Source organism: Coturnix japonica, chromosome 9 (genome assembly GCF_001577835.2).
Source record: "Coturnix japonica isolate 7356 chromosome 9, Coturnix japonica 2.1, whole genome shotgun sequence".
In the NCBI taxonomy this organism is placed as follows: domain Eukaryota; kingdom Metazoa; phylum Chordata; class Aves; order Galliformes; family Phasianidae; genus Coturnix; species Coturnix japonica.
The window spans coordinates 8,968,496-8,995,438 of record NC_029524.1 but is presented as its reverse complement, the minus strand read 5'-3'; the positions used below and the strand labels follow the sequence as shown (position 1 = coordinate 8,995,438).

Here is a 26,943-nt window from a genome sequence, read left to right as displayed (position 1 = left end):
GCTCCTCCCAAGCATACCATATAAATTAGAGTGCAAAAGATGAAACCCGCTTTTATTTCTATCTGAAAGGCATAATTTCATTGTGGATGACTGAAGTAATTCACAATATTTTACAGGGCTTGTGGTATGTTAGACAAAATGATACCCTGTGAAAGGACTTCAAATACGAATAAACTGGAAACATACTATAGAAACAAATCCACCTTTGGTTATTTTGGGAAAACCTTTTCTTTGAGTCTTCATGCCAGCACTGACCAACACTACTTCCCATTATTTACCTCATTAGACAATGCCTTCACCAGAGTTTTAGGGGTCTTCCCAAAGGTTAACTCGAGACAAAGCCCGCAGAACATTCTCCACATGCTAGAAGAAACTCTGCTATATGTCATCATGCCCTTCTAAATATAAACCTTCTGGTTTAGAGCAATGCACTGAGGCTTCTTCACACTCTACAGCCTGCGGACTCCTCTGTGACCTCCAAATGCCCTGACTTTCCCTTCCCTACCACATAATAGTCGAGTAATACTAACCTTGATGGACTGTACGCAAATAAGAGGCTATTTTAAGGTTGTAAGTGCTTTAAATTGTAAGGTTCCCAGTACACTACTCTAGCTGGCTTGAAAACAGAATAACTAACTCTATGTAAGATGTATGTGGCCATCTTTATGAAAGCCCAGTCTGTCCTTGGAGATCATTCTCTCCTGTGAGACAGCAGCCCTGGAAAAAAAGGAACCAGATTGCTGGTGATTAATTTCATTACCGCAGCTCCTACAGCTGTGTTGGACTCACTTGGAAATGACATGAACAGTGATCTGAACAGCTCTGAGGTCACCATGGCATTTTCTGTCCAGACAAGCAAGGAGACCCCCAAATTCCACATGTGATGTTACCTAAGCACCTGGCATGATCCCAAGCTTGTGCCCACACAGAGGAGTAAAGGAACTTGCAATTTATCTGTAGTGCTCCTTGCATTTATATATAACAGCATTAACGGGTAAACTCACAGGAACAAAGCAAACAGACAGCAACCATGACCCTGTCCGCCTTCCAGAGAAGTGTGGTATGTGCAAAAACCTCAAGAGATGCCCAGCTCCAGGCAGGGCTTTGCAAGGAGCAAGGGGGCAATGACTGCTCTCCAACCCCTTTGCATTTAACCCACAGTACAGGCTGCACAGGGGCACAGCCTAGAGATACATGGCAGGACAGAACTGGCTGGGCTCACAGCATCTTTTTACCTATTCCCAACGAGCACCGGGACTGTGCGGCATCTTCCTGTCTGACCCCAGCACTGGAAAACTGAAAGTTTCCATCCCTCAGAATGTTATCTTAGGGCATTTCAAAATACTACAGGAAGACGAGAACAATAGGGAGAAATTTCCAGGCATTTATCTTCACTGCAGTGACAGCAACGCATATCTTCACCAGCGTCCAGACAGTCAGGTGCCACTGTGGATCCGGAACCACCAGCACATTCCACGTGCTGATCTCCAGCAGAGCTGGTTCCCACAAAGCCACAGACCCAGTGGGTGTTTCTCTCAGGAAGCCAGGAAATAGGGAATATCCTCCAAGGCGAGAGGACTGAATGCCTCCTGCCTGTGAGAGTCTGAGGTTGTAGGAAGGACAGAAGTGCTGAATGAGCCTGGCTGCTTCTGCAGCCCAGCACTTCCATCAGCAGTGGATGATGCTGTTTAGACCATCTGTCACAACAGCTGCTGGTGCTTTTCTAGCAGGCTCCTCAGTGCAGGTCTGAACCACGTGGCTCCCAGCCACTTCTCTGTACCTAACCTTGAGGAGGGAGGCCGAAGACCACGCTCACTTTGGCCTGATGCCTTAGAGCTTTCAGTGGCATTCACTACCAGAGATGAAAGCATCCCTTAGGAACCAGCAGCGTGGTGGGAGCAGGGCAGGAAGGAGACACCTGGCTGCCAACTACCTCACCAATGGGGACAACCACAGTGACGCAGCCCATGGGCAGCATCCAGCCAATCTGCTCCTGGGGGCCTCTCCAGCACAGAGCAGCCCATCAGAAGATGGACCCCTGCCAGAGGCTGAGCAGTTTAATACCAAAGAGCCTTTCTTCTCCCTAAACATCGCATTGCAGAGCCAAGAGAGCACCCTGCCCAGCCCAAGGTCTGCTGGGTGGGTATGTCCCTGCAGGCTGCCAGGCTTCCACCTCCCACCCTCTCGCATGCATAGACATCAGAAGATGTTAGGACCGTTATCTAAAAAATAAGTTCCTTAGTTTAATATTTTACTCTACTCATTAACTTCCCAGTACTGTGTCAGCTGTGTTTATTTTCCTAGCAGGACTTTATTTTTGTAAAGATGACAAGCAGTGCCATCAGTGTGCCCTACTTTGGACAGTTCTGTACAATCAATGCTTTCCTGTAATGAAAAATGCACTGAACATCACTTCCAGCAACACATTTTTACTGCTTCTTTCGTGCCGGTTTATAAAACATATTTCTGGTCACCCTTATGTTCACAGAATCCTGCACATTGTCACAGCTCATCACTCGGGAGACGATTTCAATAAAAATCTTAGGTGCCCTAATTATGCTGTATTGAGATTAAACTCAATACACAAGCTTACATATATATCTGAATATCACAGTGCAATAAAGACAGGAACATGCACAAAAGATGTTTAAGACCATATATAGGTGCTGAAAGCAAACAGAAAGGAAACACGTGGCAGCAGCAGAGAACAGCCCCATGCTCCAGCCGCCACCTGAGCCTGCAGGTCACTTCACTCTCTTCCCTTTACCCCAAACTTGTTACCTCACAGCAACACGCTGCCACTGCTTTCCCTGGATTTATACATTCTCATTATGTAACCGTGCCGCTTGCATAACCGCACGGCTGCTAAGTGTGGGATTTGTGTAAGGCTCAGCCCCGCACAACCCCTCTTTCCCATCCCTGCGTCCCCGCGGCCCGCAGCGCCGCTCGTGCAGCACGGAGATGGTGGGGGCCCGGTGTGTCGGTGTGTCGTTGTGCCATACACCCCTCGCGGCCCGGGCAGAGAACGTTCAGCCTAAAACCACTTCTCCGTTCGCCGCATGACAGGACGTCACCAAGAACCCGGCCTCGGCAGGCCCCGCTGTAGCGCACGCGGTACAAACCGCATCCGCCGATGACCCCCGCCCGGGGGCACCGCCGGCTCCGCGCTACCAGCCGGGGCACGGCGCGACCCGCCGGGGTCACCGTCCTCTTTGCGGTGCCTTCCGCCCCGCCTTTGTCACCGGCACCGCCGCAGCCGATGTGCAGCGCTCGGCGGGGTCACCTCGGCAGCCGCCCGGGTAAGGAAGGCGGTGCCGCGCCCGCCGCCCGCTCTGCGCTCCGGGAGCGGCCGGGGGCACAGCCCCGTGCCCGGCGGATCGCGTGTCCCCGCGCCGCTGTCCCCGCCCGCCCCCCGCGGAGCCCGGCGGAGCTCCGGCCGAGAGGGGGCCGCTGAGGGCCGGCCCTGGTCCGTGCCGCCCGGCACCTCGCCGTCTCCGGGGCCGAGCTCCGACGAGCAGCGCCGCGGCGGTTCTCCCTGGGGTCTCTCCCGATCCCGGCCCGCAGCCGCCGCCCCCCCCCGCCGGGAAACGCGCGGCGCGGCCGCATCAATCATTAACCGCGGCTCGGGTGTCCGGCGCCTCCCTCCTCGGGAAACCGTACCCGGGGCGGCGGGCACGTCTCTCCCGGCCCCCCGGGCGCGCTGGATGCGCCGCCGGTTTCCAGTTACCGCGATGCCGGGCGGCGGGGTGGGAGGAGGCGCGGCGGTGCCGCCGCTGCCCGTGCTGCAATGAGTGATGCTGCCGGGGGCGGCGGCGGCGGAGGAGGAAAAGCGCAGAGCTACCGCGGCTCCTCCGCCGGCGGCTGCGGGAGCGGCGGCTTCACCTCGCCCGGGCGGCGGCGGCGGCGGCGGAGGCGGCGTGCGGCGGACGGCGGGCAGGAGGCTGCCGGGGGTCCGGGCGCCGTTGGGGGCAGCATGCCGGGGGACGAGGGGGACAAGGAGGAGGCGGCGCCGCCCGCCCGCCCCGCCGCCCTGCTGCGCTGGGACGAGGTGCCCGAGGACTTCGTGGAGTGCTTCATCCTCTCGGGCTACCGACGGCTGCACTGCTCGGCGCAGGAGTGCCTGGCCTCGGTGCTGCAGCCCACCAACGAGACGCTCAACTTCTGGACCCACTTCATCCCTCTGCTTCTCTTCCTCAGCCGCTTCGGGCGGCTGCTGCTGCTGCGGGGGGCCGGGGACGTGCCCTTCCACCACCCGGCCCTGCTGCCCCTCTGGTGCTACGCCTCGGGGGTGCTGCTCACCTTCGCCATGAGCTGCACGGCCCATCTCTTCAGCTGCCTCTCCCCGCGTCTCCGCGCCGCCTTCTTCTACCTGGACTACGCTTCCATCAGCTACTACGGCTTCGCCAGCACCGTGGCCTACTCCTACTACCTGCTGCCAGGGCTGAGCCTGCTGGATGCCGGCGTCTTGAGCCGCTACGTGCAGCAGCAGCTGGGTTGGCAGCTGGACTGCAGCCTGCCCATCGCGGCCTACCGTGCCCTGGTGCTCCCCGTGGCTCTGGCACTGGCCGTGGGTTGCACGGCCGCCTGCTGCCGCAGCCGCGCTGCCTGCTGCGCGTACCCTTTTGCCGTGCGCACCTTCGTGTTCGCCATGCCGCTGAGCATGGCCTGCCCCATCATGCTGGAGAGCCTCATCTTCGACCTCCGCACGCGCAACCCCACGCTTTTTGTCTACTTCTACCGCCGCTACTTCTGGCTGCTGGTGGCCGCCTTCTTCAATGTCAGCAAAATCCCTGAGCGGATCCAGCCGGGGCTGTTTGACATCGTGGGGCACAGCCACCAGCTCTTCCACATCTTCACCTTCCTCAGCATCTACGACCAGGTGCACTACGTGGAAGACGGGCTGGCTGAGTTCCTCAAGGCAGCCCCGGCCGCCCCCACCTACCTGGGCACCGTGGGGTACATGCTGCTGCTGACAGTCTGCCTGGCTGTGGTTGTCAGGAGGTTCCTCAATGTTGCAGACCTCTGCAAGCAGGACTGATCGTGCCAGCGGCCACCGTACCATTGGCCCTCGGGCTGGAGACAGTTGAGCTGGTGACCTTCACAGTGGTGACCGTCAGACTGGCCCAGCCGTGTCCTGAAGATGCTGTGAATCTGGAGGAAAGACACCTGTGGAAGAAGGTTTCCAGAGAAAACGGTGGTGGTGAAACTGCTCGTACTCTTTAAACTACTAGGTTACCAGGGGAAGCAAGCAAACGCTTACTGGTATGTTGCTGCTTAGAGTATAAGCTGAAATAATTAAGCTCTGCTACTAGGAAGAATGCATGAACTGTGAATGCCACTTACTAGTTCATAACAATTAGGTTTAAACTAGCTGTGTGTATACATATATATATATATATATTTATATAGAAAGCTATTTATTTCTTAGCTACACATATATGTATATATATATATATATATACACACCTGAAGACTTGTGCAATGATTGCTGATAGACTTTTAATCAATTCCTGTGTGAAATTTCCTAGCAGATTATGCACTGACATTTATCTTCCTCTGTGATACTGTAACAGGCCTTTGCAGCCACATACTGGATTTTAAATGCAAACAAATTAATAGCTGTCGATACTTTTTAAGGCCTCGTGGCCTTTTTCAGCCAGGGAACATAACAGATTTAATAGAGAGCAAAACCAGCTGTGAATTATTACAGAATTACCAGTTGACGGAGAGACTTTAATTAGACGGGCAGTGAAGCTTGAGTGGTTGGTGTAGCTGCTCGGATTCTACAATAAAATACAGGGATATGTAAAAGAACTGAACCATAAAGGGGTCAGACGAGTTTAAAGTGGGGGCAGGGGGAAAGAAGGGCACTGCATAATGGCACAGCTCTTCCCCGGCATGTCAGGAGCATCTGTCACATTCAGGGGGTTGCTAGGGGGCCCCTTTATCTTTCCCAGTAAATCACCCCAACATCAGCCCTTCATAGTCAAGGTCAGATGCCAGACTTTCTATAAGCCCCTGCCAAGCTCGGTAGGAGTTCTTTGGATGTAAAGAGGGTAAGTGATGCATGAGATCTTGTTCTGGGTCTTTGAAAGAATTACATGGAACTGGTGTCTTCTGCTCCTTAATTAGAGCACTCTGACAAATTTGCCACCCTAAAATTAGGTGCAGAATAAGGTACTGCTGAATATGGGTTCAGGACCGACGAGCACTGGATATTGACACTTCCACGTAATTCCCTGCTTTTTCCTATGCTGATCAATTTGGGCTGCAGCTGGGTGCTTTGAAGTCCTCATCCATTAACTTTAGGCGGGTTTCAAAGAGAAGAATGATGAGTTATTTTCCAAAGCAGTGTCTTTGCTCAGCAACCCAGGTAATATCCTTCTCACACCACAAACAACTAAGCGTAGATTTAACTTACTCTTCATAGAAAGAGAATTTTTTTAAACTATATGCAGATTTTAAACAAATGCATTTTGTCTGACAAAACAAGTAAGAAGCGTGCAATAATAACACAAGGGGTTACAACTTGAAGTTCAGGTGTGAAACTGCTGTATACCCCCATTTTCAAAAAGAAGGGTGGTACTTCCTTGGGAAACACCGATGTCATACCGCACAACAGCACAGTGCTTCTTTAACTCAACCTCTTTGCTTCTATTGTGGAAATACTTCTGCTTGTATCTTCCCCATTATCATGGTCTTGGCATCCAAACTCCAAGTGTATGTTTTGAGTCCAGTCCAATAGTCTTCTGCAAGACAAAGTCCCCTTTGTTTATAACAGGAGTATAGGAGGGACTGTAGCTAGGGATTATGAGGTCATGTCCTTAATATAGGTCAGAATCATCACAGAAACCAATAATTGATATGTCCTGTACCAATGTTAGACTTGTGAAAATTTCCCCGTGAAAGCGTACAATCTAAAGGAAAATACAGGCCTGCTTCACTTTGCCTTTTATCTTAACCCATTTTAACAGCAGTAGGTTGGTTTTAGATTTTTGATGAATAATGAGAATGGCCTAACAAAAATATGTGTTCTTTGCCAGCAGCAGCTCTGTGATTTGTGGTGGGGTCACATACGGTCTCTGAGAGAGACTGGTTAGAATTTACAGGAACAGTGGCTCCCAGCCTGTGACCTCCTGTGTTACCACTGATGGTCCATAAAAAACAGCATTCTCTGTGTGGCTGTCTGTGTTTTGTTTTCATTTGCCAACCTGCACTGAAAGGAAATGAGAAATACACCAAGTATTGTTAAGGTTGAATATTTTCAGTGATTCTTATCATAATTGTGGCATTGCTTTATTCAGCTGCCAGTAAAGCAGAAAACAATTTGCACCATAGGAGAAGTTGGTTTATGGCACCGTTGTGCTTTGACGTGTCTGTTATAACATCAAGAACTGCAACCTGAATGAATTTACACAACTTCAGAAGGAGGTCGGTATCTCTGAGATGAACTGTATTCAAGTTAAAATAATAGATGCATAATAGTTAGAGCCCAAATGACTCATCCAAATTTCAAAACTAATTATTTAGAAATTGCTTGCCTGGGAGATGCCACTGGCACGTATAACCGGCAATTAAAGACTAGGAAAAAAATTGAAAAGGCTGGGGACAGCAAATCTCAGCGCAAGCAGACAGCTTAGAAACAAGTGACAATAAAAGCCAAATGTAAAAAAGAAAAAGGCCTTTAAAGCATACTGCATAATGAATTATAGTTGTGCTTGTCACTCACAATGTAGAGGACATCTCAAGAGGCAATGTCAAAAAAGGCTGTTGCTAACTTGTAAAAATACATTTGATATTTGCAGCTAGGCCACACAGGGTCGTCTATATATATCCCAACTACAGATAACAGTATAAAGGTTGGATTGCAACCAACTGCAATTTTACTGGAATCTTTGAGCGTCACAACAGTTGCCTGTGAGGCCCAGTCGCACTGCAGATTTGGTACCAGGACCTGATATTGAGAATACTGATTCATTTTGAAACATTTCTGTTGGCAAAATGTTGAGGCACATGAATGAGCCTGAGCACTTTGTGGAATTATTTGCAAATGCTGGTTGCAGGTACTACTCTCTGAGCCTCTGTAAGCAGACTGTGTATCAGGAGCCAATGAGTGGAGGGAGACGCGATTCATTTTAAGGCATTCTAATGAATGTATGTTTGTTCATTTGTCTGTTTGCTTATATGTGTCTGTAAATTAAAAAGTTACAGGGAGTGCACAGAATATCTAGGGAAACGCTTCTTGAGTGTGTATTTATTCAGCAAAGGACAACATTGTGCAGATAATTGCTCCATTTGCCATGATGTTCAATAGCAAGTCTCCATGAATAAGGAGAAACAAAACTGAGTTAAAGAGATTAAAAGTGGAACAAGACATCTATATTTATAGTACTTGAATTTGCTCTTGTAGAAGTCAATGTCCACATTTGTGCAGCTTGTAAGGAAGCAGGATCTCTGTTTGATTTGAAAGCACACATGGCTGAATGTCCATAGGCACATCCAGAGCTCAGTCAGGAGGTCTGACCAATGGGCCAAATGCATAAGGACATCCTAAAAACAAACTTTTTTGCTTAAGTACCTGTCATAATATTTTAATCGTCTGGGTACTTAACATAACGTCTATGCTGTGGTTAGGGAGCGAAGGACTCCATAGCTCATCTTTAAAACCAAAAAGGCTTTTCAGGCTTTTTGTGGTAGAATGTGAAGTACAGGGTGAGTACAAGGGGAAGGCCTGGAAATGCAAGTGTTTGTCCTTCTCTAGCCAACACTGACCTTCAGGCTGACATACCTGTGCAATACGAACTGACTGTCAGCGGGGTCAGTTTCCAGAGTGTTGGTTATGCTGGTGACACAGTCACTCCCCCTTGCAATTAGCATGTGCTTAGAACTGCAGTCAACATACTGGAAGATATTGATGATGCCTGGCTTCTGGGCACTTCGCAGGTACCTGTAAGCTTCAAGCTCATCTTTGTGTAAGATCAATATACCTGGTCTGTAGTTACTATCCCATATTCTATGGCGGAATGCTATTTCTTCTTCTGCAGTGTATTCATTTGAATGTCTGCACAGCTGTGAGCAGCTTCATTAGCAAGACTGGAGCCCGCACTCTGGAAACAAAGGGGAAGTTTTCATCTGCATGCTGTGCTTGTAGAAATCTAGCAGGTAGAAGTGGAAACACATTGGATTTTACTAAAATTATAGTTTTGCTTAATTGTTCAAGTGTCATTATTTATACGCTGAATCCAGATACTATGTCTCTGTCAACAGAACCCTGACAGAAAATGACAGTCTGAAAGTTTTACTTTATATTTAAGTAAACTTTCTGAGGCAGCACATTCATAAAATATTATTGCACTTAGTTGATTACCATCCACATGCCTTACAGAAGCAAACCATAACTGTATTAGTTGTCCAGGTTATACTGTTTTTCTTTGCCTGTGAGTGTAATGATGACCAAGTGGCCTGTAACAAGCTGAGGAGTCAGGCACTCCTGCTTTCTCATCCTTGCTTTGCCACTACTGTTCTGTAATCTTGGGCAAGTTATTTGAACTGTGTTCATTCTGAATGAATTTAATTCATGTAAATCACTGGAATTGTACCAGGGTTGAATGTGACCCTCTGTGTCTCAGTTTCCTCTTCTGTAAGATGGGGAGAATATACCTTACCTACCTCGCAGGGTTGCTCAGAAGACTAGCTAATGTTTGTAAAGCACTTAAAAATGCAAAGACGCTCCTAGGTGCTAAGAAGAAATATTGCTGAACTCCAGCAGAGAGAATGTCATATATTCAATTGTTCCTCATCTCACTCAGAGAGGAACATGAGTGTTACTTAGACCACGAACTCTTGGGACAAACCGTCATTGTTGTCACACTCAGAGGAAGTTCATATCCCATGTCCTTTGGAGTCAGTGGCAAAATTTCCTCTGGATTTGGGCAGGGGGGCAGTTGCAATTTAAAGCAGTAGTAAACAGGCTGACTAAATACACAAGGGTCAGGAGTAAAGAGAAAATATATGTGAGCTAAATAGTTTTCTTTTCTGAAATTCTCTCTGGTGACTTGCTTGTGCTGAAGGCCTTGTTCATTTAACCATGGGTTGTATTCCAGTTACTGTGAAACAACAGAGCAAGATTTCCTATCAGTGTCTGTAAGAGTGGGGTTATGGCTCAACTGCCACTGGGGATTTCAATCAACTTTAAGCTACTTCTTATCAGAGCAAAAAGACCTTAAGTAAATCAAGTTTGTAAAGATGTATAATCGTTAGGGAATGTAAACTTACATTGATCAAATACACAACTTTTTTCTCCTCTCATTTCCCAAACTTGACAACATGGAACCAATCGTATTCTTAAGCAAAACTGAATTTAGGCCTTCTTATCACCTATGAGTACCCTAGCATGGAGCCCTGACTACTCATCCCGCTAACCCACACTGCCCTTCCCTTGTAGCACCATTGAGTACAGGGCAATGTTTTTAAGAGCTTTTCTAACTGGCAGTGGTAGTGAACACAAAAGCAACAACAACAAAAACCAACCACAACAAAAAATATCAACAGATTTGAGTGATCCATTAAGTCAAAGCCTCTAATCATAAGGAATTCACTCTATCCAAATAAATTCCTAGTGTCTGTTATACATCTGTAAGTCAGGGCTACACAACCAACACACAAGTTACACCTGAGACTGTACCTTCTTCTCCTCAGGTGAGATGCAAGATGCTGAGCAAGCATCACATGCGCTGAAAGATACAGATCTCTATTCAAGATGCTTAATGTTTTGGAGCTGGATGTGGAATCAGTTATTTTCACAACTTGATTAGACAGATGCTGTTTCATTCCACTGAATTCAGTAATGAATTAATGACTGAGGCAGAGAAAGCGAGCTTTTGCTCAAAGTTGCCTGTAAGGAAACACCAGCAGACTGCTGCCTTCAGGGCAATTGCTTCCTGGCTGACCATACAAGATGGAGGATTCTGAAGTAGTGCTTCACTGTTTTGTGTGAATGCCTAAGGATTTGTGTTTGTAGCTGGGGGGGCAATAGTGTGAAGAAACAGTTTATAGCAAGTCAATTTTTTTTTCTGTCTGCTAGAGATTCGAGCACGCTTTAGTAAGAGGAATCACATTTAAGGGTCTGTGCATGCAATGAACAAAAAGTGTGAGTTTTATTTGATTCTGTTGGGAGGGGTTGAAAATTTTCTCTTTGTACACTTTTGGATGCTGACAACTGTATATGTAATGACTATGCATTTTTAGCAAAAAAAAAGTGTGAGCTATAAATAAAGTTGATTCTGAGTACATTTTTTTTGTAGAAATGCATTTATAAAGCTTCTTTCATTTCTTAATATATGTTAGTGTGACATCTGTAGGATCCAGAAACGTATTGAATACAGTTATCTCAAACACAGATGTTGCTAGCTTAACTACAGGAACTTCTAACTCTGGTACAGAGATTTTGGTATTACTGGAAACTGTACCACAGCGCAAGTATCACTCCCATTTTATTGCCTCTCACATTATCAAGTAACAAAATGGCACAATAGGGTTTTTTTTTGTATTCCAAAATCTATGCTAACCAATCCATTGTAGGAATCTCTGTTAAAATTCATCGCTATTAAAGTATATATCAAAATATATACGTATTAAATGTGTAAGAAGAACAGTGTTCTGCCAAACTGTGCTCACTGAAGCATCATGAGGTCAGAAGCAACAACTATGTGAAGAATCACAATATTGACTGTGAAACAAAGAGTTCTATTTGGCATCAAATAAAAGTCTCCCATTTGGCAGACTAGGAATGTTCCAAGTGGCAGAGTATCTTTTCCAGTCACAGTCAGGCACCAAAAAGCACTCAATGAACTGCAATTACATAGTGTATCTGCTGTAAGCCTTCTGTCTCAACATTTAGCAGGATGTGATGCAGCCCAACATAATTGCAGGCACCTGCTGATACTGTTAAAACACTGAATAACTGATACAAAATCCTCTGCAAACTGAAGTTATGAGAGTTTGGGATACAGATGCTGGTCATCCAAGTACAAACCATTCTGAGTATGATTTATATAGAGCATACATACAGAGGCAAACTGTAAGATCTTACAGTGGAAGCCTGTGAATTCCTTCAAAAGCTGTGTAATTGTTGAGAGTTCTTCATATGAAAAGGTTTCTTTACTTGTACGTTGTTCAGCTTATTTAAAATATGGTAATGACTTCAAGTATTTGATGAGCCCACCAAAAATATCAATTGCTAGCTCACAATAAGCAAATGCCTCAAAAGGCCGCATCTTACTGCTGTTATCATTTAAGACCCTTCATAATATTAACAGTAGGCTGATAACTGCTGCATGTGGATATACTGGAGGAAAACCTCAAAAAATAAATGGAGCCAGTAAGAATCTCAAAATACTGAGCAGAAAAGAAAGCCACAGTGACCAGTGTCACTGATAGGGCAAGGAACTCATTTAGGTCAGGACCTCATCCTTCAGCTGAGATTGCTCCATAGCTGTTCTGGTACCAAACTGGAAATCTGAAGACAATATACATATTTTATTACCATAATATCACTTTTCTGACAAATGGCCCTAGAAGTCTGCAGTATATGTACAAAAACAAAAAGAAATCTGGTAGACAGCTCAGTACATTGGCAGGATAGTGCATTGTTAGTATCTATAGATGGAGACAAAGCTCAAAGACATAGACATGTTAGAGCAGATCCAGATGAGGGACACTAAGTGACTGGAGCACCCCTCCTATGAAGAAAGACTGAGAGAGATGGGGTTATTTAGCCTAGAAAAGGGAAGGCTCCAAGGAGAATGTACAGTGGCCTTCCAACATTTAAAGTGGACCTGCAGGAAAGATGGGGAAGAACTGTTTAACAGGGACTGTTGTGACAGAAAAGGGAGGTAATGGCTTTAAATTTATAGAAGGTAGATTTTAATTGGGTATTAGGATCAATTTGTTTACTACAAATGTGGCAGGACACTGGAACAGGCTGCCTAGAGAAGCTGTGGGTGCCCCATCCCTGGAGGCATTCAAGAGCAGATTGGATGGGGCTTCGGGCAACCTGGTCTAGCAAAGTTGTCTCTGCCTATGGCATGGGTGTCACAACTAAATGACCTTTAAGGTCTTTTCCAACTGAAATCATTGTATGTTCATATGATTCATTAGAAAATGAAAAAGCTGGTGAAAACTAAAAGCAAACCAGTACGGCCACAAAGGCTAGAACTTGGTTTCAGTAATAAGAGCTTCTGGGGCAGACACTACAGACGCAGCTTTTGCATCAGAAAGCTCTATTACAAGGCAGGTTTCTTACCAATAGGGTCAGTACACTTAAGTTTTAGTGGGGAGCTGAAAATATTTCTCTTGCCAGGGAGCACAGCCTTTGGGTGTTTTATACATGCTTTATAGAAGAACAGCAACAACAATATTACACAGTCCTCCTGAAGATTAAACATTTTTATAGAGTTAATTTTCTAATTTCTGCCTTTCTCACTCCCCAAATCTAGTCCTTTCATGGTCCTCTCAACTGGTCAAAACTGAAATAAAGTCATCCTTCATTTTTAGTGTTTAACACGCTTCTCATGTATTATTCTATCACTGCTAGGAAAGATCTATTTTTTGCCACTCTGTTGTCCTGAGGAAGTGGTCTATGCCATTAGTACAGGAAGGAAAATGCTGATAAGCAGGGCTCCCTGCATCCCCAGTGCCCCCACGCTATGGAATTCAGACACTGGCACACAGCAGTGTCCCAGAAACAACTCTGAATTGTCATCAGGGTGGATAACAAGCAGCAATATCTGAAGCACTCAGAAATAAGATAAATAATTAGAGAAAGGTTCCTGGAATAGCTTCTACACACATGCAATCTCTTTCTTACTATCCCAAATTCAGCAAAGCTCCTAAGCACATGCTTAGCTTTACTGTGTTTATCTTTGTGCATTCATAGGGGCAAACCTTTCCTGATATTTAAGCACGCTATAGAAGCAGAGCCCTAATAAGCAGCCAGTGCCAGGGAAATGCTGCCAGCAAGAGTCTGGCACAGCACATTGTGCCATTCAGCCCAAGGCAGCATCCTGTCCTCCATCACTGAGGGCAGGCCAAGCACCTCACACAAGGTTCACACTGCCTCTTCTGCTTCAGTTCTTTAAAATATTTTTGTTTCAGACCATTGTCTGAAAGATTTTAATATGAAACAAAGGGAAAAATACATATGTAGTAGCTAGAAATGCACCAATTTAATCTTTAAATAGAACTGCAAATTTTCCAATTGTAGCAATTACAGGAATAAAACACCGTCTCTCATAGCCTGGTAGAAAAAACATAGCTTGGAGTTTGGAACAGCAATCCCATTTACTGAGCGCTACAAAATACATTCACTAGCTAACTTGGTTTAAAAGAATGTGTTGTTTTGGGTTTCATTCTGCATTAGACAGGCTCAAAGATTTGACAGAAGTCAAATATACTGTGTAGGATAGTTTTCTTCTCAGCAATACAGCTCATTTCTTCAAATTGTAAGTATTCCACTCCAACATAAATGTGCTACATCCTTTATTTTAAACTTGAGATGTACTTTCATAACAAAAAATAATTGCATATAACTGTTCTCAATGAAGCACAAGGAATTCAGAGTATGTGAGAATGGAAAACCTGCTCAAATGCAACACTGAAATGGTATTATTAAGATCACATCAAATCATGACCAACTTCATCGTTCAGCAGTCATAACACCTCAGAAGGAGTATGCAGCCAGCACACGTGAGGATTTTCTTTTCCTGACATGATCGGTAATACAGAGGATATAGTGAATATATATTATGAATGTGAAATAGTATAGACCTCAGTTGTGATGAATATTCCTATACGTAGACATTAAGGTGAACTACTTACATGAACTCACATGAGTTTGAATACTGTTTATAACTCACTCTGTAGTGCTCCACATGCCTTGGATGAGGTCTCCCTTACTAAAGGAAAAAAGGTGAAAAACGATCTCATAGAGTTGACAAGACTTGTTGACTTTGACTTTGCTGGCACAGATTTACACAAGACAAGTGAACTAGTGGACTTGCAAATATTACCATGTAATCACTGCTTACCCTTCAGAAAGTCACAGGGGCTTTTTCCACGCAGACTGATTGAAGACCCTCAGTGAATCTGACCATCTGCCCTTCACACCAGTGGCACAGAATGCAAGGCCTCTGTGGAAAGTACTGGATGCTCACCTATCAAACACAGTTCGATGCTTTTAAATAACCCAAAGGGATGTTTTTCATTAGCCAAATACACATATATAGCTAAGAAATATTTATAATTTTCATGCACTATAAGTGTCATGATTTCTGACTTCAGCGTCAGGCAGAGTTGACAGCTATACCATAGACATGAGTGAATTCCACCTTATTATGCAACATTACGCACTCTGTTTTAAAAGCCATTTTGGAAACTCAGTATCTCATGAATGAAACAACCCACAAGAAATAGGCCAACAAACGAAGTCTCCAAGGGGACATCTTGTGTGTACCATAACAGATTAGCAGTAGAATGGTTTCCTTCTCAAAAGGTTCATGAACTAAATTCACAGACAAGCACCAAATTCAATTCTCTTCCCTTTTGCACATTGCCTGGAAGGAACGAACAGGCAGGAGAATAATTCTGACTGGTAAAAAGCAGGCTTATTCCCTAATCACACTGCTTCACTACTGGCACAGAGGATGCAAAAGGAATACAGAATACAGCACATCTCAGATCTCTATGCTGCACCGGTCCACATGTGGCACTACCCCCCATGATCCCACAGGGGTTGCCTCCCAGCACAGTCCGAGAGCCAGGCAATTACAGCCCTGTCTGCTTACAGAGACAAGTGAACTCCAAGCAGCGAGATCCACACCTGCTGTTCAGAACAAAGTTTTGCAACATCAGTCTGTATGCGCAGTAGACCTTTGGGGCGCACTGAGGCCAACCAGCAGGAGTTTCCTAACCAGGGTTAATATTATCCAGTTTTAAGAAAACAAACCTGAATTTTCAAAGTCAGCTGCCGGCACTACGAAATCTCAGTGTTTTATTTGTGTTTCACAATCCTGAAATTTAAAAAAGATGAAAGGTATTATACACATACAGTGCAAAAGGCCAGCTAATCCGGACTTTATCTGCTCCAGTCAACTCACAGATCCAAACAAGAGCACGGTGATGTGTGTAAAAATCAAGTGAAGTGCAGCATAGCACGGCGTCTATTTTAAACAGAACGGGCTGCAGTGATTTTTGGAAGCTGGCCGGCACGGTGGTGGGTGTAGCAGGACAGAGGCTCAGCAGCAGAGCCGCCAGGAGGAGCGCGCAGACCGCTCCCTGGGTGCAGGGATGCCCTCCAGCCAGGCCAGCAGGAGGGAAGCTCCAGGGCTCCAGCAAGGACACATTTTTTCCATGGGAGCCAGCCGCTGTATTTCTCATTTTCAGTGCACAGAGCAGAGCAGAGAAGCGCTCACCAGGCACCACCCACCGCCCTGCTTTGCTTGGACAACGCACAGCTGGGGAAAGCGCTGCCCTCCAGGGCTGCCCTCGGCTGGGCACCAGCCCCAGCTGCTTAGCTCTGCTGCCCCGGGGCCCCTTGGTAGGGATTCCCTGCCTCTATAGTGCTTTCAGGGAGAAGCTGGCACAGATAGCCTGATAGTTTGGCAAAAATAATGCCTTAGAGGCAGCTGCTTGCTGATATAATCCCATATGAAAAGAAAAACTGTTTTGGAGGGGATGACGCTGCCCTCTTAGGCAATCCTGGAACCTGCACTCAGAGTGAGTCAGTCAGAGCAGGACTGTGTCTTGCTATGTTTACTTTGTACTTAAGCACATTGACTAAAATAAGGTTATTTCTTCTGTTTCCTTTACCAGATATGTACTGCAGCAGACATAGATTAACTAACCTACTAAATTTACGTATCTGTTGAACATTCACATGTGTTAAACAAGGAAAGAAATGTGCAGTAGGTCAAAAAGAAAAAATTCTGAGGATTCTCCTGTGCAGGTTTGCAGCCTCTGGGACACAAAAGGCTGCGAGGTTGGGCATATGAAAGTCATTGGTTCAGAAATGGCTCCTTGCTTGCCCAGAGCTTTCGGTGAGGATTTCTCAGGACAAATTTAGGGTAAGTAATTGGGAGCAGCTCCAGCAGAGCAGGAGCTAATCATGAGGCTCTCAGCTGGTGGGCTGACCCTGGTCTGATGGCCCAGCCACACTGCTGCAGCTCACCTGTCTCCCTCTGGATGTGAACAGCTTTTTGTTCTGTCTCTCCTTTTTCAGACTGGTCCACATGAATGCAGCCTAATACATCTCCAGCTAATGTCAAACCACACATACATTTCTTCATACAGCTCTCAGTGGGTCCATATCAACACCTAAAACATTATAAAGTACCTAAACACTGCTGTTCTCTGGCTCTAACCTTGAAATATCGGTGGAAGTATTACAACATACAATTATAATCCAATGTCTGCTTTGTCATTAAATAGCCTTTTTGACTCTTCTTTCAACTGCAGAAATACACCCATTGCCCCTGGCTTATAGTTTCACCCTTGAGCTGCCGCACTGGCTGTACTGCACAAAAAGCAGAGCTGACACACAGCCCTTGTGGTCACCAACAAACTTAGAGGCCATCTGTTGGCTTGCCAGGACCTCTGAGCTGCTCTGGGGAGCTCTGGTTCACCTTGGTCAGTGACACTTCACTCCCAACACGCATCTCAAAGTCAAAAGGCACCTCTGAGACAGCTGCACTTTCCTGTTCACACCTCTTCCTTGCAACAGTCCTGTTCTGGGCACAGGTACAAGCCAGAGCCACCTGGAGGCAAACAGATAATCTTCACAACCCCTGATGAAGCCAGGGTATAAGGGACCATGGTCTTCTTTCACATTTATCACCAATGCATGGGAAACTGTTTGACAGAATGAGCTCCTGTGCAACCTACCTGATGACCCCCACATTTTGTACTGACACTAGGCATGCAGTTCAGCAGCCTCATTAGCAGCTCATCAAAACATTTCCACATCTCCTCACTATGCTATTTTCTTCCATTCAAAAATGTTATCTTCAGCCATTTAATTCTTCTCACTTCCTAACCCAAATTTACAAGGTTATCACCTTCTCTTATCAAATTTGAAGCCGAAATCCACATTTCTTTGGTCCTTCAGGACAAGTCTGAGCTCTGACAACTGCCTTGAACATAGGTAGAATTTATCCAGCACAAACCCAGGTGGAGCAGTTAGCAGGATTGCCTGTACCATGTGCAGGGTGTTTCTCCCTGGCTCTGTGTCGTGTCAATGACCTGCCTGACACTTGCTCACACTGGGTAGCTCCATGTATTGCTGTCACGCAGACAGGATATACAACTGACTTCATAACTACCCATGACCTTTCAGGACATCTGGAATGATTCACAGAAGTAGAGCCCTGTTATCATCAGTCTTGCTATCTTAGTGCAATTATACTTAGTGCAGATTTGGTAGAAGAATAGAAATGTTGCATTTTCTTTGGATGGCCTACTTGATTATCTTCTCTTCCTGTCTTATACTGCTTCTATTAACACTAAACAAGAGTAAATAGATGACCCCACATCCCACCAGGATGGTTAAAACGCAACACGCGGTCATGCCTGCACGTCCAGTTAAATCCTATAACAATATTGTAGTCTATGTATTCCCACACAGGCAACTGAAAACTGAATATATTTATTCCATCATGCAGTCTATTTATTTAAGTAAAGCTTTCTTGGATGTTTCAGGAACAGTATCTAAAATAAGTCTACTCATAATCTATCCATATATAAAAAGTCCTTCAGAGTAAAATTCTAGACTCTGAAGAATTTGCTTTAGTAATAGCACAATTTATTGTATTTTCTCATCAGATTTTGTTCTTAGGGTATCAGCCATCCTTTCTATGTTTACAGATGTTTTGCATATCTCAACACGACTGATAGATTAGCAAGTTTGATCAATGAGCATGTGCAGACCTGACCATATGTTCTGATAACAGCTGTAAGGATTTTCTCTCATCTAAGAGTCAGAGAAATGTTCTGGACTAAAAGCCCCATCTATTATGCTCAATGGCAAACATAACAGGATTCTAATATTAGAACCACCACAATCTGTTCAGCTATTCTAGCTCTGGATCTGCCACAGGAAGCATTGCATTAGATTATAGCTAATGTAGTAAACAGTGACTTAATGTCATCAACAGTGATGCTAGTGACATGGTAAGAACACATGGTGAACAGTTTTCTCATCTACAATGCCCTTTTAGTGAGTTACAGTGAAATATTTACAATTACCCTTACATGAATTATCAGAGTGTGCATTGAACTCTGGATTTATCTTAAGGCCTTTTATAAGTGGAGAGGATTTGCTGATGTTATGTCTTGAATTACAGACTTTGCTTGGAATTGTGTTTTCAAAGATTTTTCTTTTATGATGAGAACATAATGGAGAAAATAGGAATGTAACAGGAAATATAACTTTCCCAACATTGTCCCTTAACTCAAACAATTTTGTTGGAAATTCCCACATTCCCTTAAAATACCTTCATGCAGAGATTAAGTTGATGGAGTATCAGTAGCATTGGGACTAGCCATTAATGAAACAAACTAAAGATTTGAGAGAAGCTGTTGCTCAGCTTTCCTTGCTGTGGGTAACATTCCTGACTCATTTCTCTAGTCCAGTTGGCATTACAGTGCAATGTTCTTAGTAGTGCCCATCTGAATAGCTATTTCAAGTCTATGCAGAGTTCAAGTGACAACATAGATTTACTGGAGGGAAAAGAGTTTTTGCTGAGGTGTCAGACTTCATGGCTCTCTGAGTTATATGCCAAATTAAACTATGGCATATTCAGAGTAGACGTATACAACTGACCCTCCTTTTCTTCTCTGTAACACAGGGTTAACTGTTTTCCTTCACCTCAAGGAATTTAGTAATGTAATGGAGAGTCATTGGGACACATTTGAAAGACACCCTTGGAGTCCTCACACTGAATTTCAGTAGGAACATAGCGCTGGAAAGATGTGTTAGCATCATGTTTATGACCACCACAATCGCTTCAGACCCTGACAGAGTAATTGATCTCTTACAGGAGAAAAGGGCCTGAGTTGCTGACCTGCCCCACACAGGAAAGCTGCCAGCTCTAATTTGCCCTAATTTTGTAATTCCTTCCTACAACTTCAGAATTACTAACACCTTTTTATTATTTGTAATAATATAGGTTTTGTTCATCCTTAGTTCAGAATCCAGGTATACTCTCCCAGCTGAAATGTTTCATTGATCTAAATCTTAATTAAGATTCTGCACCGATTTGTACTTGCTCAGCTGCTCTATCAGCTATATATAACAAATCCAACACAGCTCCCGCTGCTCAATCATTCTCCTTCCATCTGCCAGAGTATATATAATATTTAACTCCTTAACTTTTGAGTACTCATCACAGAATCCCTTGGAGGATTCTGTATCTTGCTGACACTTGCTTGTTCTTTCATAGGTTTTTGCACAAGAAATATATATAAATAAAGGATCTGCCCCTTCCATCTCTGAGTTCCAAGACATAGACTTCTCTGACTTTACAGTGGCTTTCCTTCAAAAGTTTCACTGAAAATCTTTAATCCAAGGTTTTCATCTTATCTGGAAGTACAGCCTTTAAAGATTAAAGGTCATGTATTTTTCTGCAGTCAATATTTTCTTTCCAGATTGTCAGATGATGTTGTGTTTTAATTTCACAGTCCCCCAAAAGACCTTCCACACTCTGAAGGTTTTTGTTTTGTGAAAGGCATCATACTGACAAAACAAATGACTAACAAAAGGGATATGACTCTAAGGATACTGTAATATGACTTAATACACTGTTTACAACTGAACATCAAAAACAATTTTCAGACAGTTCTGGCTTCAGTGACTAAAGCTTTAAGCCTCTTAGATTTTTCCTCTTTCCTTAAAGCCAGGTGCTGTGAATTTCTAAGTCCCAGGACCATTTTTTTGTCAGTCTGGCCCAAAGTCAGACATATACAGTAAATTCATTTGCATAGAAGCCCCAAGAAAATCTATTCTCTTTTGAGTTCTTCATTTTGTTATCTTATGTAGCTTCAGTCAGTATTGAAAAGCTTGCTGGGGTAACAGTAGTCCTCTGTTCCCCAGCTAAATTCATACAGCCAGTGTCACTCACCAGAGGCCTCCAGATGTTTTTGGCAATGATCCACCTGTAGATTTGGGAGATGGTGGAAAGAGGGAAACCAAAAAGGAAGTTTGTGCCATACTCCCCACTGCCTGCATCTAGTGTCTGACTGTACAGAACCAGCACATACAGCAAGACAGCCCAGCTGGAAGAGTTAGGAGACCTGGGGGAGATTAAAAGCAGAGTGATGAACAAGGTCCTAGCACCAAACTCTCTGGGCTTTGGGCAGACGAACTCAAAGGTGTTCATCCTTTGAAGCAAATTCCCTCCCGCTCCAGCCTGCTCCTCCTACATCTTTTGTGAGTTCTCTAATCCTCACTCATACAGACTATAAGAAAGTGTTAGAAAAGTGTGTCACTAATCTCAAACTGAGATAAAGTAAAAGCAGTTCTCCTCAGCCTGTGTGTTTCTTGAAGTCTGAGCCTTCTTGTTAGCTCTGAATGAGGATTTGTCTGCCTGAAATGTAGCCTGTCTTTTCTGTTGCTCCAAAGAAAACTCATCTGTACCTAAGAATCTTGTCTCACTTGATGCCTTCAGCAATTACACTGCAAAAACATTACTGCTAGAGCTCTGTACAACCTTGACTATTCAACTGGCAGGCAGGTCTCAAGAGTTCTCTATTCCTGTCAGTCACAAACCATTATAGAGCAGCATTCTCCAAGAGACAGATCTGCTTGTGGGACATATAAATACTGTTTTTCCTTCCATTGATGTCAATAGGAGCAAGGATAGAGCTATGATATTATGAGATGCTAAGAACTTAAAATATGCTCTGAATGATTTCTATTTTAAGAGCTGTTTTGCTTTGGAGGATGAAAGGTCTGTTCACTTAATATAAGGAACAAGGCCTGTCTCTGAGATGTGGAAGAACATCTATTCATCCCAAAGCCTAGCTATTTCAGGAATAATCCGTAAATTATTTTAAGAGTTTGTTTAAACTGTTGTTAACTCTACTTGGCAGACTTCTTGCAAATACATTATTGTTTCTTTAGCTTTCCTTATTCCTGCAAGGAAATTCTGAGGGGCAGGACTTGTTACTTCTTCTGTTGACACTGTTCTACTTTGCACAAATAATTACACATTCACTGGAACTAGAACTAATGTCCCCACCCTCCCCAAGAGAGTTACTGAACCACCAAACTAGAGCATTGTGTTTTTCTATCACCAGTTAGCTCCATGAATATTTAAGTACATTTTACAAAGTGGGACTGTTCCAGTGAAAGGGGCTGATGCTGAGGTCACTGCTGTGAGGCAGAAATCTAACCTGGATTTTGAGAGGAGGGAAAGGGAGAGGAGGGTAAAGGGGAGGAGGGGAGAGGTGACCTGTCCCAAGTGTCCAGTCCATCAGGTAGTTTACCAGCCACACAGTTCAAAGATATTCAAGGTAAAGCTATATGTTAAGGTTTGAGTTCTACAAGCTGGATATAAAAAGTCCTGAAAAGAGGCTTTTGTTTTAATCTCAAAATCAAGTGTTTTTTCTACAAAATTTAACAATTCATTTTTTTTAGCAAAAAATACAGATTTTCTGTATTCAGCTGTGTTTTGTACTCCCAAGTTTCCTACAACTATTGAGCTTTCATTCACTTTTTGATGGTGTTTAGACTGACTTCATCTCTTCTGGCAACATGTGCAAATTTAATATTGCCCATGGTTTAATAAGCAGGTTAATATTTTGAGCTAAAACACAATACTAAAGTAAAACAGCCAACCTGAGATCAGGAGTGGAATGGAATGACAAACTGTCTGAATCTCAGTGATAGTTTTAACTCCTGGTTCTTTTATCAATTCAAAATATCTGAGGAATTCTGAAATGGAGTCACATTGTCTAAATAAATGTTGAACACAATTTAGAATAATAGAATCATACAATCATTTGAATTGGAAAGAACCCTTAAAGGTCATCCAGTCCAACTTCCCTGCAATGAATGGGGACACCTCAGTCAAGTTGCTCAGAATGCCTCCAGGGATTAGGAATTAAGGTGCAGCTTGATAAAAAGTCCTTTCCAAATAGCTCAGTGTTCTTATTAGACTTCTGATAATTTGGATAACTATAAACTTTTGGTTTAAGTCTTGTCTTAGAGCCTGACCGGGAGTGCATGGAGGATTCTTCCTCTGCAATACAGACCATGTAGAAATTATATCACAGGTACAAATTCATAAACAATTCAGGGCAGATCAGAGACATAGCAGTGCCTTGGAAGATGCATCAAGCTTAGAATCCACTTAGTTTAATTAGACATATTTGGATTTCATGCACATTTAAAGAACATCATTGGATAATGGTATTTAAGAAGAGACTGGAGTAAGAGAAGAGACTAATAACTCTATTAACTAGAGTTAGTAATATCTGAAAATGAATTTTAAATGTTTAAAAACATCACTGGAAATCTGAATACAGAGATGTACTGGATAGATAGCATAAGAAACATGATCTATTGCTTGCACTTACAACTCAGTCTTTGTATTAAACTACTCCTTCCATTCTTTCCCAAAAGTCTTTGTACCTAATATCACATGCTTGCAGCCATGCCTATTTACAGGCTAGAATTCACAGCAAAGAATTCCTTACTAATTGACTTTTTACAGAATAATTATTATCCATGAACTGCAGTACTAGAAATATAAGGGAATGCTCGCTCAGCATACCTCAGGCAAAGTTCTACACCTCCTAAAGAACAATAGCACACATAAAACAGGAGCACCAGAGCCTGATTAGTTTTTCACATGCACTGAAAGGCAGGAATAACTTTCTGAAGTGGAAGGAGCTGCAGTGGTACAGCTCTCCCACTGCAGAGAAGGTAACAATAGAAACTTACTACTTACCAATCCGTGTAATGTTATTTGATTTCTCATTCAAAGATGCTGTGCATCCATTAGAAAACATACATGGTAGAGGCAGGCATTCCCGATCCCTTTCCTGCAAAAAAAAAAAAATTATGTAGAAACTTGACTGTAATCTCAGGAATGAGCCCAAAGACACCAGGCTAAGAATATGGGGCAACTTTTCTCCCAAGAACGCTTCCAGTAGGTGAGTTGAAGCATTTAAACATAGAAAGTCTTTCAAAAGAGTTGCCTATATCCAACTATCCACCTTCAAACTAATGTAACAATTGTTTTGGAACAATGAAATTGAATGATGTTCTCACAAAGCAATATCAGACTTAGCCTGGCCTTCATGTTGTTTGATGGATAAGGGAAACATCTTGAGAGTCTGGGGCTCCTGAAAAGATTAAAGCAAGTAACTCGCAGAATACAGAAAGTATGCACTGCCCCTTGATATTGGCCCTGCACTTTTGATTACTACCTGCAAGGGGACTCCTGCTGAGTTAGAACTGCACAGGGGTTTCATGCTATTGTTCCTATATAAGCTAAGAGTACTGAGGCATTTTAGATCAAAGATACATCAAACTTCAGCCTTTACTGCTTTTTCAGTTATGTTACTTTCGTAAACTATTTTCTAAACCAAACTAATACTTTCAGGAACTCTCTGGACTTGACTTCTGAAATTTCCATACAGATGCCATTTTATAACCTCTGGCCTTATATTTGAACATTTCAACAACCTGTTGTTTTCTGCCCTTAGCAAGAAGCACTGATCTTGCACTCAAATGTGTTGCTCTATAATACCATGCTGAAACTGATACAGATAATGACCTTTCTTCATATAGTAAGCAATGATGATTCTGTGAAAATCATTACACAGCAACATAATAGAACCCAGATGTGTTTAAAAAACATAGTATTAGGCTAATCTCCAAATTCTGGCCCAGAACGCCTGCACACATTTCCCATGGTGGTAATTCAGAATTTAGAAGTAAATGTACCATTGTAACACATATGGCAGTCAGCTGAGTCCCACTCGTTGTTCCCAGTAAAAAAGCTTGGCCCCAGTTTTGCATTCTTTGATCCTCATACTCTGAGGGGAAGGAGTAATTGCAGCTTCCCTACTCAGAACTGCCCAGCCCTGGTACAATTTACTGCTGTGCAGGACCAGTCCTAATCTGTATCAGTGGTGCAACACCACACTTCTTGCCAAAGATGCTACACTCCAAATTGTTAATAAGGACAGCCAGGGACAAAGTATAAACAAGAAGAGGAATGCAGCTTGATTTTTTGTATCATCTGATGCGGCACCTGACAGAGAATGGCTGAATCAAGATGTCTCCTCCCAAATACTTTGGCTGTCCTGTTCTAACCTGCCTGCCAAGGGAAGGATATTTCCCTGTTCCTGATTTTTGTCTTTGAGGAAGGAAGACCTGCAGACACAGGTTTTCCTATCCTATACTTCACATGTAGCTATTGAGACACTCAGCTAAGCTAGAGCATACTATTCCAGTCAAGAAAACAAATAACCTAAATAATGAAGGTTATTTCCTTGTATTCTCCCACATCTCTTTGCACGGACTCTTGGATCATTTGCATATTCATAAAGGGGTCATCTCTCATTGTTCTCTTTCCTTATAGTTTGTGGTATTATGAATAAAGAAGTGATTTTTCTTCTCAGTACAAGTCGGAAAACAGTATTTAATCTGGCTGAACTAAAATGGTCTACAACACTTTTCTTCCTAAGAACAGTTTATAGTAAATAAATTAGATCAAACTATTCTCCTTCATAAATGTAGGCTTATAATGAAGAGTAATGAAGGAAAATTCAGGGAAAGCAATGGGAGCATTGGCATGAAGTAGTTTCTTATAGGGCTTAGTTCTGATTTCCAAGCTGCACTGCCAATAACAGTAAACTAATTATAATACGTGAAGCTGCACTGTGAGATTCTGACACCAGGTATCAACTGTGCAATAGCACGACTGACAGCAGAACATATTTGATGCTCTTTGCACTTCTTCATTTTTCAGCAAATTAATTCAGAGGATATGAAAAAAAGGAACTGAAGTTGGGTGCCTTAATACAAACCCACTTACTTGCAGAGGGTGTTGAACCTTCTCTTCTTTGAACACAAGAGCATTAAGCACGCACAAAATATAGGCAGTTTCTTTGCTCACGGTTCCAGTTTTCTTTTTGACAGCATTTTTCCCAAAAGCACAGTCTAAGCTTCAAAGGGATGCCTCAGGAGCACCATTGATGTCTCTTCCAACTTCTGTTTCTCTGCCTCCGCACAGGCTCTTAATGCAGTCACAACTCCTGATCGGATTCAGAGGCACCCGACCCCCGGGCCTCCGTTGCCTCACACCCAATAAAGGGAAGATAGCTGCGATTACCAGTTCGTTAGCACCACCCAGTGTGCCATGTCACATAGCAAACACTCCACGCACTCACTCACTGCCTTCCTTCAGTTCAGAGCTGAGCTGAAAAGCTGACGGTGGGACTACCTGTCACAGGTACCTGCAGGCATTTCAGGAGTTCTGCCTTTTTTACTTCTATGGTCTTGCACTCCACCATTAATGCTCTTCTTCTTTTTGTGTATGAAATATTTTCTTGGACTATTATATAGTTCTAGATTGAAAACATTCTAAGAGATCCCATTTATCTGATCAGTACACCAACAGTTTCTCCACCTGCTGTGTGTTCAGGTCATTAAAGGTGCCTGCTCTTGGTTAATGGACTCTGAGACACTTCAATGGAAACACTGACATGACATCCTGTAGGTTGGCACTGTGATGGGGTATCTGTGAACATCAGGAATCTTTCAAGCATCCTGCTTAATAGTAGACACACTGGTTAATACTTAGTAGAGCTCTGGTTACAGGAATATTTCAAATTTAGCAGTAGCAGCTCAATTTATCATCTTTATATTATGACAAAACC

General features: G+C 43.6%; 1 protein-coding gene and 1 long non-coding RNA gene across 2 annotated transcripts in view; one reads left to right on the top strand and one right to left on the bottom strand.

The window, feature by feature from the left end:
- The first annotated feature begins 3,443 nt into the window (after window positions 1-3,443).
- PAQR9 (progestin and adipoQ receptor family member 9) lies at window positions 3,444-11,291 on the top strand. The gene has a single exon (XM_015871478.2). It carries the CDS (start codon window positions 3,788-3,790, stop codon window positions 5,036-5,038), a length of 1,251 nt encoding a protein of 416 aa, XP_015726964.1. The 5' UTR covers window positions 3,444-3,787; the 3' UTR covers window positions 5,039-11,291.
- Window positions 11,292-13,914: 2,623 nt separating this feature from the next.
- LOC107318075 overlaps window positions 13,915-26,943 on the bottom strand; it is a 17,540-nt gene continuing 4,511 nt past the window's right edge. Inside the window, exons 4-6 of the long non-coding RNA XR_001557151.2 lie at window positions 26,100-26,833; window positions 24,003-24,096; window positions 13,915-15,212 (exon numbers count right to left, since the gene is read on the bottom strand). This is a non-coding gene — a long non-coding RNA (uncharacterized LOC107318075). The remainder of the gene's footprint in view (window positions 15,213-24,002; window positions 24,097-26,099; window positions 26,834-26,943) is intronic.